Source organism: Anolis sagrei, chromosome 2, assembly GCF_037176765.1.
Source record: "Anolis sagrei isolate rAnoSag1 chromosome 2, rAnoSag1.mat, whole genome shotgun sequence".
Lineage (NCBI taxonomy): Eukaryota > Metazoa > Chordata > Lepidosauria > Squamata > Dactyloidae > Anolis > Anolis sagrei.
The window spans coordinates 6,599,944-6,618,990 of record NC_090022.1 but is presented as its reverse complement, the minus strand read 5'-3'; the positions used below and the strand labels follow the sequence as shown (position 1 = coordinate 6,618,990).

Here is a 19,047-nt window from a genome sequence, read left to right as displayed (position 1 = left end):
GCATAAACTAGCAATTACATGAGTTTTCCGGGCTGTACGTGGGTGAAACGTCAGGAGAGAATGCTTCTGGAACATGGCCAGACAGCCTGGAAATCACACAACAACCCAGTGATTCCAGCCATGAAAGCCTTCAACCATACATATCTCAGTATGTAGATACATGCAAATACAGGTTGTCCAAAAGAAAATAAACATCAAACAAATCCCAAAACCCAAAATATTTCTGATTTCAAGTGTTTCAAATATAGAATACTTAATCTGACATTGTTAATTCCAGGATTACTCAAATTTTCTTAAAGTAGGATCACAGCAATCTAACTGTGTAGGGCAGTGGTTCTCAACCTGGGGTCCCCAGATGTTTTTGGCCTACAACTCCCAGAAATTCCAGCCAGCTGTTAGGATTTCTGGGAGTTGAAGGCCAAAAATATCTGGGGATCCCAGGTTGAGAACCACTGGTGTAGGGTGAATGGGTCCCTAGAAGCTTGGGATGGGATGGATCCAGATTCAAGGATGCTGAGATGGTTGAAGGCCACAAAAACCATATGGACTTTTCTTGTGGGTTATATACAACATCCCACAAATATCACCTTCCTTACAAGGCTGTCACAAGTCTATACAATGCTGAAGACATTGTGTGTTGTGAATGAACACTGAGTAGTCTGGTGACTCTTCTATCTGTGGTGGAGGAGGATCTTTGTGTGGCTAAGGAAGAGAGACTGCAATGCTGACCAAGACATTTCTTCCCTATAGATCCAGCAGTCGGTACTAAGCCGCCAGGCCCGGGCAGTGCTGGTGATCGCTCATCGGATGCAGACGGTGGAGAACGCACACAAAATTGTGGTGCTGGAAGGCGGGCAGGTTGTTGAGGAAGGGACACACTCTGAACTGTTGGGCCAGAAGGGGCCCTACTTCAGGCTGGTCCAGAGGAGCTCCACAGAGTGACATTGGAGTAGAGGAGGACACTTTGTGGTCAAATAATTCTACACCCTTTTCTGGATGTCAAGGATGTGTTTGATAGGACAATGGGTACTGAATAGGGTCTGCCAAAAGAAGAAAGTGGACTCTACAGGAATCAGGAGACATTATGTAGATGTCAGATATCAAGACAGCTCTTTTTATGTTTGGAGGGGATTTCAAGGAGGATTTTAATGGGTTTGACTGATTTATGTCCTTACCATGTATCTGTATATATAATAAAAGTAAATGTTTGTATGTATGTATGTATGTTTGTATGTATGCGGCGGTGTATGTGGCAGCTTTCTGATTGGCTGCCACTTTAACAGGCCACTATAACCAGCATGGGTGACAGACCTGGACCAAACTTGGCACATATAACCTCAATGACCCCCTTTATGTCCTGGTGAGGTTTGGGGGAGGATGTACAATGAGCGATGGGATTTGTAGTACTTTCAAACCCTTCAGTTCCCATAGACCACTGTGGCCCGCAACAAAGACCGATAAAGAGCCCCCATGACCCACTCTACACTGTGGTGCAATTTGGCGGGGGGGGGGGGAGACCATGAATGATGGCACTTGCAGTACTTACACTCACTTCCTGAGACCACTGTGACCCTCATCCCATGACTGATCAAGACCAAACTTGGCACAGAGAGCCCCAATGGCAAACTCAGCATTCTGGTGCGGTTTGGGGGAGGATGGATTATGGATGATGGGACTTGCAGTACCTTCACTCACTTTCTGAGACCACTGTGACCCTCATCTAATGACTGATCAAGACCAAACTTGGAGCACAGAGCCCCCATGACCCATTCTACATCCTGGTGCAGTTTCAAGGAGGATGGACCATGGATGATGAGACTTGAGGTACTTCTACTCATTTCCCGAGACCACTACGACCCCCATCCAATGACTGAACAAAAGCAAACTTGGCATACAGTGCCCGCATGACCCATTCTGCAACCTGGTGCAGTTTTGAGGATGGACCATGGATGATGGGACTTGCAGTACCTTCACTCACTTCCTGAAACCACAGCGACACTCATCCAATTATCAATAAACACTAAACTTGGCACTGAGAGCCCCCATGTCGAACTCAACATTCTGGTGTGGTTTGGGGAGGACGGATTATGGATGATGGAGCTTGCAGTATCTTCACTCACTTTCTGAGACCACTCCCACCCTCACCCAATGACTGATCAAGACCAAATTTGGCGCACAATGACTTTCTCAAATAACCCGTGCACTGCTGGGTCCCCAAGCTTGTAAGTAATAAAAATGCTGACAAAAACCAACTAGAAAAACCATTTATACACAAGTCGGTGTATGGTATTCTTGGTGTTGTTTATTCATCTGGTCGCTTCTGACTATTCATGACCTCATGGACCAGCCCACGCCAGATCTCCCTGTCAGTCATTGCCACTCCAGTTCCTTCAAGATCAAGCCAGTCACTTCAAGGATACCACTTCAAGGTCCTCTTGGTGCTGAAGCCTTTTTTGGGTGCTGCTTGGCCACAGTGATTTCACTATGGAAGTGCAGAAAGGATGACATCAAAATAACTGCCACTACTGAAAACCCAGATTTGCCCAGGGCTCACTTTCACCAGGGACCTCATTGACCACAGTCCACTTGGACCAGGGATCTCATTGACCAGGGAACATTTGGATCAGGGCCCACTTGGACCAGGGACCCCATTGACCAGGGCCCACTTGGACCAGGGACCCCATTGACCATGGCACACTTGGACCAGGGCTCACTTTTGCCAGGGCCCACTTGGACCAGGGACTATATTGACCAGGGAACACTTAGACCAGGGCCCACTTGGACCAGGGACCCCATAGACCAGGGAACACTTAGACCAGGGACCCCATTGACCAGGGAACACTTAGACTAGGGCCCACTTGGACCAGGACACAATTTCACCAGGGCCCACTTGGACCAGGGTTCACTTTCACCAGGGCCCACTTGGAAATAGGGACCCCATTGACCAGGGAACACGTGGACCAGGGCCCACTTGGACCAGGACTCCACTGACCAGGGCCCACTTGGACCATGGCCCACTTTTGCCAGGGTCCACTTGGACCAGGGCCCCATTGACCAGGGACCACTTGTGCCAGGGCACATTTGGACCAAGGCCCACTTTCGCCAGGGTCCACTTGTTCCCCATATCAAGTGAGGACTGGTTAACTGCAAAATTAGAATTGAACTTAGTCACTATACTTTCTGCACTACTGTTCCAGATTGAAAACATCCGCAAATAAGGCCAATGGTGATAAAACCCAAGCAGATGGGTAGACCATGAAGAAACATGGAGTCCCTCATAGCCGCTCTGAGTCCCTCATGAGGAAGAGAGGGCAGGATAGAAAACAAAGAAAGTAAATAAATAAATAAAAACAATGCACAGCAGGAAGAAAAGGGAATGAAGCTCTTTATTTTTGCCCACAAAATTATTACAGACTTTTAAAAAACTAGATCACACTACCATTATGATATAACAATTTTTTAAAAGGTGTTAGCTTTTATTTTTATGGGCACAATTAGCTGCGAAAAAAATTCAGTGCTTGTTTGTGTATATGAAAATCCACTTCCCCACCCAAAAAGCTGAAAGCATGTTTTGATTCTGCAAAAGCTAAAACAGTTAAGAGCTGGAAATGAAAGTAATGCAATCACGTGTTTGGATAACAACACTTCTGAACGGAAGAAAAGGATATCCAGGTGAGGATGCAATCAGTGGAGACTGGAAATTGTCTGTTCCACGATGCTCCATTGCTGGGGATGGCAGGGGAAGACCGGTAATTCAGAACCCGAAGAGTCACTTTCGATCTTTCATGGCTACAGTGGAGCCCCCGGTAGCACAATGTGCTGGCAGGACTGATGACTGACAGGTCAGTGGTTTAAACCTGGGGAGAGCAGGTTGAGCTCCCTCTGTCAGCTCCAGCTCCCCATGCAGGGACATGAGAGAAGCTTCCCACAAGGATGGAAAACAAACATCCAGGTTTCCCTGGGCAACGTCCTTGCAGACGACCAATTCTCTCACACCAGAAGCGACTTGGAGTTTGAATGCAATATTCCTGCTTCTTGGCAGGGGGTTGGACTGGATGGCCCATGAGGTCTCTTCTAACTCTTTGATTCTATGATTCTATGATCCTGACGGAAATAATTCCTCCTTTCAGGTGATGCTGACTACAATAAAGATGCATGTGCTGTATATTAACTTGTGAAGAGACTTGCCCATCCAGTTCTGCCTCTTCCCTTTAACCTGCAGATGTCAAGCAAAGGAAGAACTGCAGGTATGGATGTTTTTTGGCCCAACAATTCAGAAGAAGATGAAGCAGGGGAAGGGAGCGCTTTCCAAGTTGAAGCAGTGCGCCTTTCCCTTCCTCTTGCAGCTCAGGGCCCTTCCACACAGCCATATAACCCAGAATATCGAGGCAGAAAATATCTGCTTAGACCTGGGTTATCTGAGTTCACAGTGCCATATATTCCAGTTCAACACCAGTAATGTGGGATTTTATTCAGCTGTGTGGAAGGGGCCTCGAACCCTCTTCCACTCTGGACTTCCCTTCTTGTTCTGCCAGTAAGAGCAGCGGTGGTCCCTCAAAGCTGGACAGGTTTTGGGTGCATCACAAAGGGACAGGGAATAGCCTCCTAATGCCCTTCCCCAAAAAAACACATGTGCTTGTATTGCATAAATTACTAACAGGATTGCAGGCAAAGCATATTGACTCCATACTTATTGTTTTTCTCTTATGCGCAGCACATCGATTTAATCTGAACATAGTATAAATGAGGATTTTAAAAATCAGATGCAAAGCCTAAACTCATCCTTTTAACTGCCAATTAATTCTAAAGCACTCTATTCCCATCAAAAAAGTAAATCGCCTCAAGGTGTTTTTGATTGCTCCCTCTAATTTGAAATATTCTGAAAATCTGAACAGGCAACAAATCAGTGAAAGACAGTGAAGAAATCTTCAAATGGATGTACTCTTTCCCCTCTTCTCTTCTCTTCTCTTCTATAGTACATCTGCTGGTCATACTAGGGAGAGGAAAACAAGGAAATCCTTTAAATTGGGACAAGAGACAGAAACCAGAAGATGGAATGGGGAAGAGGGGACTGAAGAGCTGGTGACAAAAAGTTGGGAGACGTCCTTCGAGAATTTCAGTAGAAATAAACATCCCTTCTTCCAAATTAACATTTCACCAGAGTTGAGTGTGACAAGCGAAGGTGCATTACAGAGATCCCAGAGACTGCTTCCATCATGAAGTGTGAGACCAGATACAAATTGTGTACAAAGTGATGAAGGAAAGCCGCCTTCCAGGACTAGAAGCTTGGAAGATGTATTTGCAAACTCACCACCTAATAGTCATAGAAAAAGCTAGATGGCTTAGGATGGAAGCTACTTTCTCAGAAAAAAGTTTGAGCTGAGCTGGGCAAGTATGAGACTCTGCTCTAGTCAATCCTATTGCGGCTGTGTGTCCCTGCTTCCGCCAGGCAAGAGAACTGCAGCTGACACCAGAATTGCTCATTGAGCAAGTAAGGGACAGTCAAGGTTTTCCCCTGACATTAAGTCCAGTCGTGTTTGACCCTGGGGGTTGGTGCTCATCTCCATTTCTAAACCGAAGAGACGGCGCTGTCCATAGACACCTCCAATGTCATGTGGCTGGCATGACTGCATGGAGCGCTGTCTACTCATATTTGCATGTTTTCAAACTGCTAGGTTGGCAGAAGTTGGGGATAACAGTGGTAGCTCAGGCCACTCCCCAGATTCAAACCTGTGACCTTCGATCAGCAAGTTCAACAGCTCATTCAAAATGGAGAGGAAGGAGGAAAACACTTTCCCATGAGACCCATCTCTTCCTTCTGAACCCATTCCCTGTGAATTTCTGCATGAGGTTGGGAGGGAAAATATGCCTCCAAGTAAGACTCCCTATCAGAAGGTTTAACCCTGTTCCCTCCCAATGCCATTTATTTACCTTGCCGTGGAATTCCTAGATGGGTACAGCAGACCCTGAAAGAAAAGAGGAGGAAAAGTGGCTTAGCCTCTCCTTCAGTAGGAGTTGACTGAGAGTTGCATTCAAAAGAGTCAAACAAGTCAGTATTCTGGGGATTGAACCCAAGAGGGTTCATGAACATTGGTGGATGGTGGTAAAAATTTACAATGAGAAGTGCCTCCACTGTCTGCTCTATGGTTGTAAATCCAGAGTCTAAGACTCTTTGGCTCTGAGGTGCCAGATTGTAACTCAGCTGCACCTTCAGGTCTCAAGGACTGGGCCATTGCCCTCAACAGGATGGTGGTGGAGATACCAAAAGGAGATGGAGAGCTTTCCTTCCACTTGCCTAGAAGCCTATACAAAGCTGGGAGATAAAAGGCTGGGGAAAGGTGTGGATTAAACACAACCATGGACTTGAAAGGGGAAAACTTTGTCTTCTTCACTTGCAGTTCTTTCTACCCTTGGAGATGGGAGTTACTTCTCACTTACCTGTCCCAGAGCTGTTGGACCCTTGGTCACTAACTGAAAAAGTAAGAAAAAAATAGGGAAGAGGTCAGTGGTTGGTCAGAAGTTTGTCTTAACTGTTTGTCTCTTTTTTCTGAAAACAAAGTCCACCCGCTGCCATGGAGGAACACACCATCAAAGCACTCCTGGCAGAGAAGGGAGTGCCACTGGACTCTGAGACAGTATATTCCACCGCAAACCACTCTTACCATCAGGAAGATCTTCCTAATGTTTAGGTGGAATCTCTCTTCCTGCAATTTGAATCCATTGCTCCAGAGCAGCAGAAAGCAAGCTTGCCCCCTCCTCAAAACCACATCCTTTCACATATTTAAACTTGGCTATTGTGTCCCCTTCTCTCAGCCTTCTTCTCTCCAAGCTAAACATACCCAGATCTCAGCCACTCTTCATAGACCTTGGCTACTAGAACTTTGATCATTTTGGTTGCCTTTCTCTAGAGATTTTAGCTGGTCAATATCTTTCAGACACAGTACTCCAGGTGAAGAATACTGTACACACACAGCTATCAAGTCACCCTAACAACTTCAGCCCCGAAAACATACACATAGTTCCGATGCCCAGCATCAGGCCTGTAGCGAGGGGGGGGGGGGGGGGTGGTTAGCGGTTCAACTCCCCCCCCCCCCCGAAATGTTTCAGATTTTTTTAAAAACTGGTTTACTCATGAATTTTAACTGGTTAACCAAATCCCCATGCTAAATCTATGAGATGCAAAAAATTAAGTCCCTCCAGAACTGCAAGCACTATCTCAAGCAAATATTGACAATTTATTCACACTGTCATTACTTGCAGCAATAGCCGATGTAGTGAAGCACCCAAGTTGTGGGGGGGGGGGGGGGAAGAGTATTGAATGCTCTCATTAAGGAGGCCAGACTGGTGGAGGTGGTTGACAGCGGCAGAGCTGCAGGCTATTGAAGGCTGCTCTGCCCCCTGCTGTGCTCTTGACTTCAGTATGAGCTAGGAGGCAGGTTTCAACCCCCCCCCCCCCCCCGGTGAAATTTTCAACCCTCCTCCCCCCTCCCAAAATTTCAACCCCTCCTGAAAATGTTTTCTGGCTACGGCCCTGCCCAGCATGCAGAGGACCCCAAATTTTATTGTAAAAACTTCCATTTACTTCCTTTTGAAATGGCCTCAGGTTCCACTCTGGGAGAAAGGTATAAATAAGATTTGTTCAGAGAAGGTTTTCCAGTGCCTTCCTCTGAGGCCGAGAGAGTGGAACTTGCCCAAGATCACCCAGTGGGTTTCCAAGGCCAGCAGGGATTCAAACCTTTGAGTTCCCAAAGTTCTGCCCCAACACTCACAGCATGAAGTCCCACTGGATTGGATGAGCTCCAGGCCAGGCCAAGGACCACAATCTCCCTTATGAAGCTGCCCTTGTTTTCAGATCTACTGGAGATCTTTGGAACTCCTTCTGTTGTTGTTGTTGTTTATTCATAGAATAGAATCATAGAATCCTAGAGTTGGAAGAGACCTCATGGGCCATCCAGTCCAACCCCATTCTGCCAAGAAGCAGGAATATTGCATTCAAATCACCCCTGACAGATGGCCATCCAGCCTCTGTTTAAAAGCTTCCAAAGAAGGAGCCTCCACCACACTCCGGGGCAGAGAGTTCCACTGCTGAACGGCTCTCACAGTCAGGAAGTTCTTCCTCATGTTCAGATGGAATCTCCTCTCTTCGTTCACTTGTTTCTGACTCTTGGTGACCTGTTTGCCCAGCCCAGGCCAGAGCTCCCTGTCGGCTGTGGCTACCCCCATCTCCTTCAAAGTCAAGCCAGTTACTTCAAGAATACCATCCATCCATCTTGCCCTTGGTCAAGCATCATTCTCTTCTCTAAGTTTTCCTGTCTTCTCATGATGTTCACAAAGGACTTCAACTTTGTCTCTAGTCTCCTTCCCTCCAATGAGCAGTCAGGCTTTATTTCCTGGAGGATGGACTGGTTGGATCTTCTCGCGGTCCACGGCACTCTCCGAATTTTCCTCCAACACCACAATTCAAAAGCATCTATCTTCCTTCTCCTAGCCTTTCTTCTCTTTCTGTCCCACCACCATTTCAGGAACATCTGGTGGGAGCAAGGCAGAGGGCCTTCTTGCTGTTGCCCTCAGGCTCTGCTGCTTTCTTCCCAGAGAGGCAAAACAGTAAGAACCTCTGAGAACTGATTTTTACAGTGTTCATCCCATCTAAACAATGTGCTGCATTTTCTATTTCTTATCTGGGCTTTGCTCCCTTTTAAATGACCATCAGGAATTCAAGGTATTCATCTAGTTGTGTAGCCTGTTGTCGACCTTTGCAACCCGAAAGACAGTTGCATCTGTCAAGTAGGAAAATTAGGGACCACCTTAAAGTGTGGGGAGGCTAAATTAACTAATTCATGAGGCCATAAAAAGACTCCAGCAAAAAAACTCCAGCAAAAAAGTGTGCGGGGAATGCAGAAGTACTTCATCAGTGTCGCAGATGGACGATGAAATCGACAGCTCCCCTGGCGGCCAGAAAAAGTTAAATAGCCTCTATGTCTGTATATGTTGTATGTTAAAATTGACATTGAATGTTTGCCATATATGTATACACTGTAATCCACCCTGAGTCCCCTGCGGGGTGAGAAGGGCGGAATATAAATGCTGTAAATAATAGTTTTGAATTTTGAGAGTTTCATCATTTCAAGGTTCAGATTGTGTGAATTCTTTTCCTATATTGTTTAAAATCTGTTGGAAACCACCTTGAGCCCTGAACATGAAAATAGATGAAAAATGAGTATAACTACAATAATGAAAGCAAATTGATGGTGTGCTTTAGAGCCATGAACAAGCGGAAGACCATGTACGTCAACCCTGGGCAAGATTTTGACTTCTGCATGTCCAGAGAAGGGCAACCAAAATGATCTAAGGCCTGGAAGCCATAAACCCCTATGAAGAGGAAGTCTCCCTTCCACAACAGAAATCGTCAGCAGAAGTCGTTTCCATTTGACTCCTTCGGTCAAAAAAACTGTCTCATTGGCTTAAACCCTTGGAGACATAGGAGCACATCCCTCAATTCAACTACCTTTTGCCTCATCCATCTGGAGTAAACCTGCAACGGGAGAGGTGACACTCACCTGAAACTGCTTTGAAGCCATTTTGTTGTTTTTCTGCAGAGAAAGAATCAGGGAGTTAAAGCTGATAATCAGAGATCATCACCATCTCATTCTCTGATGGAGAAGACCACCCACCCTCCTCCTCCTCCTCCTCTCCTCACAGGGTTCCTCCCATTCCTTCCCAGCCTTTTAGGAAAGACGTTACAGAAATGGGAAAGCATCCTCAGACAACGGGATGAGACTCAAGCTCATGACATGGCCTGACAAGAGGGCAGAAATGTAGTCCAGCCTCCAAATGGTTGGTTAAGCTGAACATTCAGGTGGGTGATCGGGGAGAATTCTTCAACACGATAATGAGATTCTCCCCATGACTACAGATTGTCTTCTCCCCACAAGGAAATACAGTCAGAATTTACTCACTGCAATACACAGCAATCCCAACGGCCAGGAAAGCAACGAGAACACCCACGATGACACCCACAATGATCATCCACAGGTTGGAGGCTGAAGGTGAAAATGAAACAGGGAAGAATGAAATAATTAAAAGGAGATCCTCATGCCAAACCCTTTATGGAGCAATTTGTAGATAAGGGAAAAAGAACCAAGGAGTTCATGGAGTCCAAGGCTGAAGTGTGTATTCAGGGAAGAGCCCAGCTCCTATAATCCTGTCAGAGTTTGTAAAGCTGGACGTGGGTATTTCCGTTTACGAAGAGAAGCCATAATGGAAAAGCCTTCCATCTTCAGCTGGTGCTGAAGATGGAAGACCAACCGGACTCTGTACCCGATTGCTTCCATCAGTGCCTCGAGGCTGTAACTGGATGGCTGCATACCAGCAGATTGAGGGTGAATCCAGCAAAGACGGAAATCCTATGGCTGGGGCGACCGGGCAGTGGGGACATCCAGCTGCCTACCCTGGATGGCGAGGCTCTATGCCTGTCATCATTGGTAAAGAGTCTGGGAGTCCTTTTGGACCCTCTGCTGACGATGGAGGCCCAGGTCTCTGCCGTAGTCTCACCTGCGGCAGGCTAGACGGCTGGCCCCCTCCCTGTCCAGGGACAACCTAGCTACGGTGATCCAGGCCACGGTCATCTCAAGACTGGACTACTATAATACCCTCTACATTGGCCTTCCTCTGTCGATGATCCGGAAGCTCAAGTTGGTACAAAATGCAGCTGCTCGGCTTCTTGCAGGAATTCCGATGAGATGCCACATAACACCAATCTTACTACAGCTGCATTGGTTACCAATTGAGCACCGGATCACTTTCAAAGTGATGGTACTCACCTTTAAGGCCTTGCATGGTCTGGGGCCGATGTACCTGAGGGACCGCCTCACCCCCTACCAACCCCAGAGATCCCTCCGTTCTGAGGGAAATTCCCAGTGTCAAGACCTTGCGTCTAACAGCAACCAGACGCAGAGCCTTCACAGCAGTGGCACCATCGCTCTGGAATACTCTGCCACCTGAAGTCCGTGCCTTGCGGGACTTACCAGCTTTCCGCAGGGCATGTAAGACATACCTGTTTTGACAGTGCATCTCACACAAGTAGGAAAACACCTTTTTGCTCACAGACTCGCAAACCTCATTAGACGCACTTTAAACTAGGTCCACCTGGGGAGGGGGACAACAGCCTTGCGAACACTACTTTACCCATAATGTCTGGGAATCGCCAGAAGGCTAAACGGAGGGCTGCACAAACACAACAAGGACCAAGTACCAAAAGCACAATAATCCCAATTAAACAGCTCAAGGGAAGATCCCAGGGGCTCACATGTCTTTACACTAATGCACAGAGCATGGGAAATAAACAAGACGAACTCCAACTTCTAGCACAACACCACAAATATGATATCATAGCCATCACTGAAACCTGGTGGGATGACTCCTATCGCTGGAATGTAGATATCGAGGGGTATAACCTCTTTCACAGAAACCGAACAAAGGGGAGAGGAGGCGGAGTAGCCTTATATGTCAAAAACTCTTATGCTGCAGAAGAAATTCAAGACAGCAATCTGGGAAACCAGCTTGAAATCATCTGGATAAGAATCAAGGGAACTGGGACTCAAAAAGATGTTGTTGTAGGCGTCTACTACAGACCCCCAAAGCCAGGAGGAAGATCTTGATGAAGTCTTCTGCCAACAGTTGACCAAACAGGCACAGAAAAGAGATGGAGTAGTCATGGGCGATTTCAACTATCCCGATATTTGCTGGAAAACAAACTCGGCCAAGAGTACAAGGTCCAACAAATTCCTCGCTTGCCTTGCAGACAATTTCATGGTCCAGAAGGTAGAAGAGGCAACAAGGGGATTGGCTACTCTTGATCTCATCCTAACAAATGCGGAGGACCTGATCGATGCGGTCGAAGTGGTAGGATCCTTAGGGGCAAGTGACCATGTGCTCCTGCAATTTGAGGTACAAAGGAAGGCCGAAACTAAGACAAGTCAAACCCGCATTTTGGACTTTAGGAGAGCTGATTTCCAAAAAATGAAGGAAACGCTGAGCAGCATTCCGTGGACACAGATACTAAAAGACAAGGGAGCTACGGATGGATGGGAATTTCTCAAGAGTGAAATACTCAAGGCGCTATTGCAAACCGTGCCAACAAAGAGAAAAAATAGGACAAGTGCAAAGAAGCCAGAATGGATGTCCAAAGAACTTCTAACTGTGCTAAGACACAAAAGAGACATGCACAAGAAGTGGAAAAAGGGAGAAATCACCAAAGAAGAATTAAAACAAATAGCCAACACCTGTAGGGAAAAGGTCCGCAAAGCCAAAGCAAAAAACGAGCTCAGACTTGCCAGGGACATTAAAAACAATAAAAAGGGCTTCTATTCTTATGTCAGTAGAAAAAGGAAAAACAAGGAGGCGATAGGACCTCTTCGAGGAGAAGATGGGGCAATGCTGACAGGGGATAGGGAAAAGGCAGAACTACTTAATGCCTTCTTTGCCTCGGTCTTCTCACAAAAAGAGAGTCTTCAACCTCAGCAAGATGGAGTGGATGAGGGATTGAAGGACATCCAACCCCAAATTGGGAAACAAGTTGTCCAGGAATACCTGGCCGCTCTAAATGAGTCCAAGTCCCCAGGGCCAGATCAACTACACCCCAGAGTATTGAAGGAACTAGCGGAAGTCATTTCGGAACCATTGGCAACCATCTTTGAGAGTTCTTGGAGAACGGGAGAAGTTCCAGCAGATTGGAGGAGGGCCAATGTGGTCCCAATCTTCAAGAAGGGAAAAAAGGATGACCCAAACAACTACCGTCCGGTCAGCCTCACGTCGATACCGGGCAAGATTCTGGAAAAGATTGTTAAGGAAGCGGTCTGCAAACACTTAGAAACAAATGCAGTCATCGCTAATAGTCAACATGGATTTATCAAAAACAAGTCATGCCAGACTAATCTGATCTCTTTCTTCGATAGAGCTACAAGCTGGGTAGATGCGGGGAATGCCGTGGATGTAGCGTACCTGGATTTCAGTAAGGCCTTCGACAAGGTCCCCCATGACCTTCTGGCAAGGAAACTAGTCCAATGTGGGCTAGGCAAAACTACGGTGAGGTGGATCTGTAATTGGTTAAGTGGACGAACACAGAGAGTGCTCACTAATGCTTCCTCTTCATCTTGGAAAGAAGTGACGAGTGGAGTGCCACAAGCAGGGTTCCGTCCTGGGCCCGGTCCTGTTCAACATCTTTATTAATGACTTAGATGAAGGGCTAGAAGGCATGATCATCAAGTTTGCAGACGACACCAAATTGGGAGGGATAGCCAATAGTCCAGAGGACAGGAGCAGAATTCAAAACGATCTTGACAGATTAGAGAAATGGGCCAAAACTAACAAAATGAAGTTCAACAGTGACAAATGCAAGATACTCCACTTTGGCAGAAAAAATGAAATGCAAAGATACAGAATGGGGGACGCCTGGCTCGAGAGCAGTACGTGTGAAAAAGATCTTGGAGTCCTCGTGGACAACAAGTTAGACATGAGCCAACAATGTGATGTGGCGGCAAAAAAAGCCAATGGGATTTTGGCCTGCATCAATAGGAGCATAGTGTCTAGATCTAAGGAAGTAATGCTACCCCTCTATTCTGCTTTGGTTAGACCACATCTGGAATATTGTGTCCAATTCTGGGCACCACAATTCAAGAGAGATATTGACAAGCTGGAATGTGTCCAGAGGAGGGCGACTAAAATGATCAAGGGTCTGGAGAACAAGCCCTATGAGGAGCGGCTTAGGGAACTGGGCATGTTTAGCCTGAAGAAGAGAAGGCTGAGAGGAGATATGATAGCCGTGTATAATATATGTGAGAGGAAGCCACAGGGAGGAGGGAGCAAGCTTGTTTTCTGCTTCCTTGGAGACTAGGACGCGGAACAATGGCTTCAAACTACAAGAGAGGAGATTCCATCTGAACATTAGGAAGAACTTCCTTACTGTGAGAGCCGTTCAGCAGTGGAACTCTCTGCCCCGGAGTGTGGTGGAGGCTCCTTCTTTGGAAGCTTTTAAGCAGAGGCTGGATGGCCATCTGTCAGGGGTGATTTGAATGCAATATTCCTGCTTCTTGGCAGGGGGATGGACTGGATGGCCCATGAGGTCTCTTCCAACTCTTTGATTCTAGGATTCTATGACAGGCTTTTAATGTTTGATACTGCTGTTTTTAAATTGTTTCAGATTGCTTTTAAATTTTGTTAGATTTTAGCTATTCTTGTAAGCTGCTCCGAGCCCCAGGGGAGTGGCGGCATATAAATTTAAATAATAAATAAATAAAAGCAGCCAGACACAGCTCCATTCTGCCTTGGCCCCAGCGGCTGGAGAGAGGCCCCCCTCCATGTCCTGAATGCCTTTGTTTTGGCCTCTGAGGAAGGGATTTACTAGACTTCACATTCCTCCGCACTGCCATTCCCTTTTCCTTGTGCATTTAGGGGTTAAACCTGATGGAGGTGACTGATTTGTAACAAAACTCAAGGGTATAAATGCTCTAAACCATGGGTCCTCAAAGTGAGGCCTGGGGGCTGGATACTTGCTCAGGGTTAACCTAAATCTGAAAAGACTTTAAAGCACACAACAACAGCAGCAGCAGCAGCAGCAACAACAACAATCCTATCTCACCAGCCAAAAGCAGGCCCACATTTCCCATTGAAATACTAATAAGTTTATATTTGTTAATACTGTTCTTCATTTTAATTATTGTGTTGTTTTTAAGTGGGTTTTTTCCCCCACTACAAACAAGATATGCGCAGTGTGCATAGGAATTCATTCATGTTTTTTTTTTCTTCAAATTATAATCCGGCCCTCCAACAGTTTGAAGGACTGTGGCCTGGCCCTCTGTTTTAAAAGTTTGAGAAGCCCTGCTCTAAACAAACACACACACAGTCAACTAATAAGCTTTACTTATTGTATTTTGTTGGCACATTTGAATCAATTTTTTTTAAAATTATAAACTTTTCATGGAAGTTATTCAGGATGAGCGGGAATGTGAATATATGTCCCACATAATACAGTACTTGCCAGAAGGGTAATAGTAGTGCTGACAACTATACAACTAGGGTTCCCATCACAGATTCTGTATTGCTATGGATGGTCCCTCCCAAAACCTTCCTTCCCTCCTTCAGTTGACTCACCAGGCTCTTCCCAGGCCACGTCCACAGGTTTCAGAAGCCCATCGTGGTCCACATGGCATTTGTAGCGTTCCTTTTCCTTGGGGTCCACCGTGACACTCCTCCAAGTGTAGTAAGTCCCATCCGAGTTGGGGGACACCAGGCCATGGTAGGTATCCTGCACCCAGACTTCTCCATCCCTTTTCCAGTCAATGTCAATCTCCTTGGGGTAGAAGCCCCCAGCATGACAGATCAAGGTCTCCATGCCATCATATTCCACCTTGCGTGTCACCTTCACTTCTGGCGCCTCTGCAAAGATGACATGAGAATAAGCACAGGGCCTTTCCAAATGATGGGAAAAGTGAATGCTCCAGTTTCAGGGAAGGAAGTTGCCCTCTATATTCAGTATTTGCCTCCTATGATTAAAAAAATCCTGTCAAAGAAGAGGATTCACAAGCTCCTTTAAATGCTTTGAAAAAACCCACCCACAGCACAGGAACTCAGGGTGGAAAGCCCAAAGGAAAATTAAGAGTCCGTGGCCTTGCTATTTTCCATTGGGCGGATTTTGGGCAATAAGGCCATGCTCAGGAGCACCACGTTTTTATGGGTTCTGCAAACTGTCTCCATAGGAAAGGGTCTAACACTCTGCACATGCTCAGATTAAGACATTTTCAAAATACAAACAGTCCCAGGGCGCTTCTCTTCACCTCCTGAAGATTCAGGTCAGGAATCCTCTCTCCACTTTTGTCTGACCTTTCCTTCCAAGGAAATCTATCCACTCTGATCACTTGGAAGATGTCTCCACAAAAGTGGCTGCCCGGGTCTCTTGAAGAAACTCAATTAGGAGGAAGGGAGAAAGAGAGGAACCTGGCTGCAGATTTAAGAGTAACTGGTTTTTTTTATTTTAGAATGACTTTTTAGGCATGTAAAACTACTTCTTCAAATACAGTCAAGCAAAGGTTCTCATTCTGGGGGTTGGGACCTCTGTGGGGGCTCACAAGGGGGTGTCAAAGTGGTCATCAAAGACCATCAGAAAACACAGTATTTTCTGTCAGCCATGGGGGTTCTGTGTGGGAACTTTTGGCCCAATTCCATGGTTGGTGGAGTTCACAATGCTCTTTGATTGGAGGTGAACTATAAATCCCAGCTACTACAACTCCCAAATGCCAAGGTCTATTTCCTCCAAACTCCGCCAGTGTTCACATTTGGGCATATTGATTATTCGTGCCGAATCTGGTCCAGATCCATCATTGTTTGAGTCCACAGTGCTCCCTGGATGTAGGTGAACTACAACTCCAAAACTCAAGGTCAATGCCCACCAAACCCTTCCAGTATTTTCTGTTGGTCATGGGAGTTCTGTGTGCCAAGTTTGCTTCAATTCCATCATTGGTGTTCAGAATGTTCTTTGATTGTAGGTGAACTATAAATCTCAGCAACTACAACTCTCAAATGACAAAATCAACTCCCCTCCCAACCCCACCAGTATTCAAATTCGGGCCAAACGTGGTCCAGTGAATGAAAATACATTCTGCATATCAGATATTTACATTATGATTCATAACAGCAGCAAAATGACAGTTATGAAGAAGCAACAAAAATATTTTCTGGTTGGGGGTCACCACAATGTGAGGAACTGTATTAAGGGGTCGCGGCTTTAGGAAGGGGGAGAAACACTGACCTAGGGTGATGTTAAAGCATTCCCACAACTGTATAAATATGTTTTATAACCTGACATTTTAATACCATTCTGTACTTCATCTGAAGAACTGGGTTCACCTCCATGAAAGTGCTGGCTAAAATAAATCCTAGTTGGTCTGAAGTGAGGCACTGCCACATTCCCCCTTTCCTCCCCTTCTCTCTTATGGGGTGCTCCTGTTTTACTTTCTGGCAGGATCTGCCTACCGAGGAGAAAGGCGGAGAGGGTGGACTACCTCACTTCAGGCTGAAAGGGGAAAGGGGGCTCTGTGTTGGGAGGCTGCTTCATCTTAAACGGGATCCAGTCTCCTGCAAGGAACACATGGAATGAAGCCTCCTTCTGCCATGTTTCTTTCCAAACCTGGGGAAGTCTTCCAAGATGCACCCCTCCCCTCCTTGCTGCAAAGGCTGAAGAGGAAGGGTCCAGGCTCTCACCATCCCGTTCCTGCCAGGAGTGCCTGCCTTCCTTCCCTTGAAATACAATGTATGGGGATGAAAAAGAGATGAAGCCCCTGCAGCCCTCCTCTCCCTCCCCACCCCCATCATGGTTTTCATGAGACTCTCTTCACCTGTCCTCAGCAGGGACTCCTTCCCATACTCCAGGTGTCTCTTCAGCCACACAATGCATTCATCCTCCAAGTAGGCATTGAAGCGCTGGGCATCATGTGTCTCCCTCTCCCACTTCCTCTTGGTGATCTGGGCTGGGACCTCGGCTGCCGTCCAGGTGAGGGTCTCCTTGTCCAGGCTGATATAGTCCCTCCCGTCATAGGCATACTGCAAAGACCCTCCTTTGCTCCCGTCTCTCCTCAGCTCACAGCCGTACATCCACTGCAAAGTGTGAGTCCCTGGAAGAGACCCACAGAAAGGAAGGAGGGAGACAAGAGAAGGCCATTAACAAAGGCAGACAAGTCCACTTGGGAATGATTGGAATCTGATGTCTCCCACACTTTCCCCAAAACATTTACAGATGTTCACAACTCTTTTGTTTCCATGAACTAAGAATTCAAATTATTATTTCAACACTTCACTACAACTCCACCATCTGTCAGAATGACTTGAAACTCAATAGTCACATTGGAGAAAAGTCAGATTTCCAGCATGCAAAAGTACACTTTTCTATCTTTCTTAATGGCTGAGAAAAAAATACATGGTGCATTATTTTTTAAACGCCCCTCATGGCCTCTCTAGGAATCTCCAGGTCCTCCACAGAGACTCTATGGTCTCACTTTCTACTGGAAGTTGTGCTGGAAGACCTGGATTCCTAGAGTAGGCTCTTAGGTTAAATATATGGTTGTGATACTGCACAACAACGTCAGCAAATAATAATGCAAACGACAACTGGAATGGTTCCTGGAATATAAGTAATTGTTTTTAACCTTGATATGTTTTAATTATGTGGTTTTAAAGTATATGTGGTTTTATTTTCTATATATGTACCCACAGCATCGGAATGTGAGCTGCCCAGAGTCCTCTTTGGGGTGAGAAGGGCGGGACAGAAAGGCAGTAAAATAAATAAACAAATAGGCTTTATTGCACTTTAACCTCTATTGCATGCTGCAAGTCACTGTAGAATCATAAAATTCCAGAGTTGGAAGAGACCTCCTGGGCCATCCAGTCCAACCCCCTTCTGCCAAGAAGCAGGAATATTGCATTCAAATCACCCCTGACAGATGGCCATCCAGCCTCTGTTTAAAAGCTTCCAAAGAAGTAGCCTCCACCACACTCTGGGGCAGAGAGTTCCACTGCTGAACAGCTCTCACAGTCAGGAAGTTCTTCCTCATGTTCAAGTGGAATCTCCTTTCTTGTAGTTTGAAGCCGTTGCTCCATTGCGTCCTAGTCTCCAGGGCAGCAGAAAACAAGCTTGCTCCCTCCTCCCTGTGGCTTCCTCTCACATATTTATACATGGCCCTCATCATGTCTCCTCTCAGCCTTCTCTTCTTCAGGCTAAACATGCCCAGTTCTTTAAGCCGCTCCTCATAGGGCTTGTTCCCCAGACCCTTGATCATTTTAGTCACCCTCCTCTGGACACATTCCAGCTTGTCACTATCTCTCTTCAATTGTGGTGCCCAGAATTCGACACAATACTCTAGGTGTATTGCATGCTGCAAGTTGCTGTATTGCACTTTAACCTGTATTGCATGCTGCAGGTACTGGCCAGGTTTTTAAAACTTTGTTTGTGTTTGTAAATACATTACAACTGTACCCTTGGTTTGCCTCTGACACCATAAA

The 19,047-nt window shown here is 46.2% G+C and overlaps 2 protein-coding genes across 3 annotated transcripts in view; one reads left to right on the top strand and one right to left on the bottom strand.

The window, feature by feature from the left end:
• LOC132769673 (uncharacterized) overlaps nucleotides 1-1,096 on the top strand; it is a 64,736-nt gene extending 63,640 nt beyond the window's left edge. Inside the window, exon 23 of the mRNA XM_067463262.1 lies at nucleotides 751-1,096. Coding sequence (XP_067319363.1) covers nucleotides 751-942 — 192 coding nt within the window. The 3' untranslated portion in view covers nucleotides 943-1,096. The remainder of the gene's footprint in view (nucleotides 1-750) is intronic.
• Nucleotides 1,097-3,368: 2,272 nt separating this feature from the next.
• LOC132765345 (H-2 class I histocompatibility antigen, Q10 alpha chain-like) overlaps nucleotides 3,369-19,047 on the bottom strand; it is an 89,762-nt gene continuing 74,083 nt past the window's right edge. For both annotated transcript variants that reach the window (XM_067465437.1, XM_067465439.1), the window contains exons 3-9: nucleotides 17,388-17,663; nucleotides 15,148-15,432; nucleotides 9,957-10,040; nucleotides 9,558-9,590; nucleotides 6,439-6,471; nucleotides 5,932-5,966; nucleotides 3,369-4,993 (exon numbers count right to left, since the gene is read on the bottom strand). In XM_067465437.1, coding sequence (XP_067321538.1) covers nucleotides 5,947-5,966; nucleotides 6,439-6,471; nucleotides 9,558-9,590; nucleotides 9,957-10,040; nucleotides 15,148-15,432; nucleotides 17,388-17,663 — 731 coding nt within the window. In that variant the 3' untranslated portion in view covers nucleotides 3,369-4,993; nucleotides 5,932-5,946. The remainder of the gene's footprint in view (nucleotides 4,994-5,931; nucleotides 5,967-6,438; nucleotides 6,472-9,557; nucleotides 9,591-9,956; nucleotides 10,041-15,147; nucleotides 15,433-17,387; nucleotides 17,664-19,047) is intronic.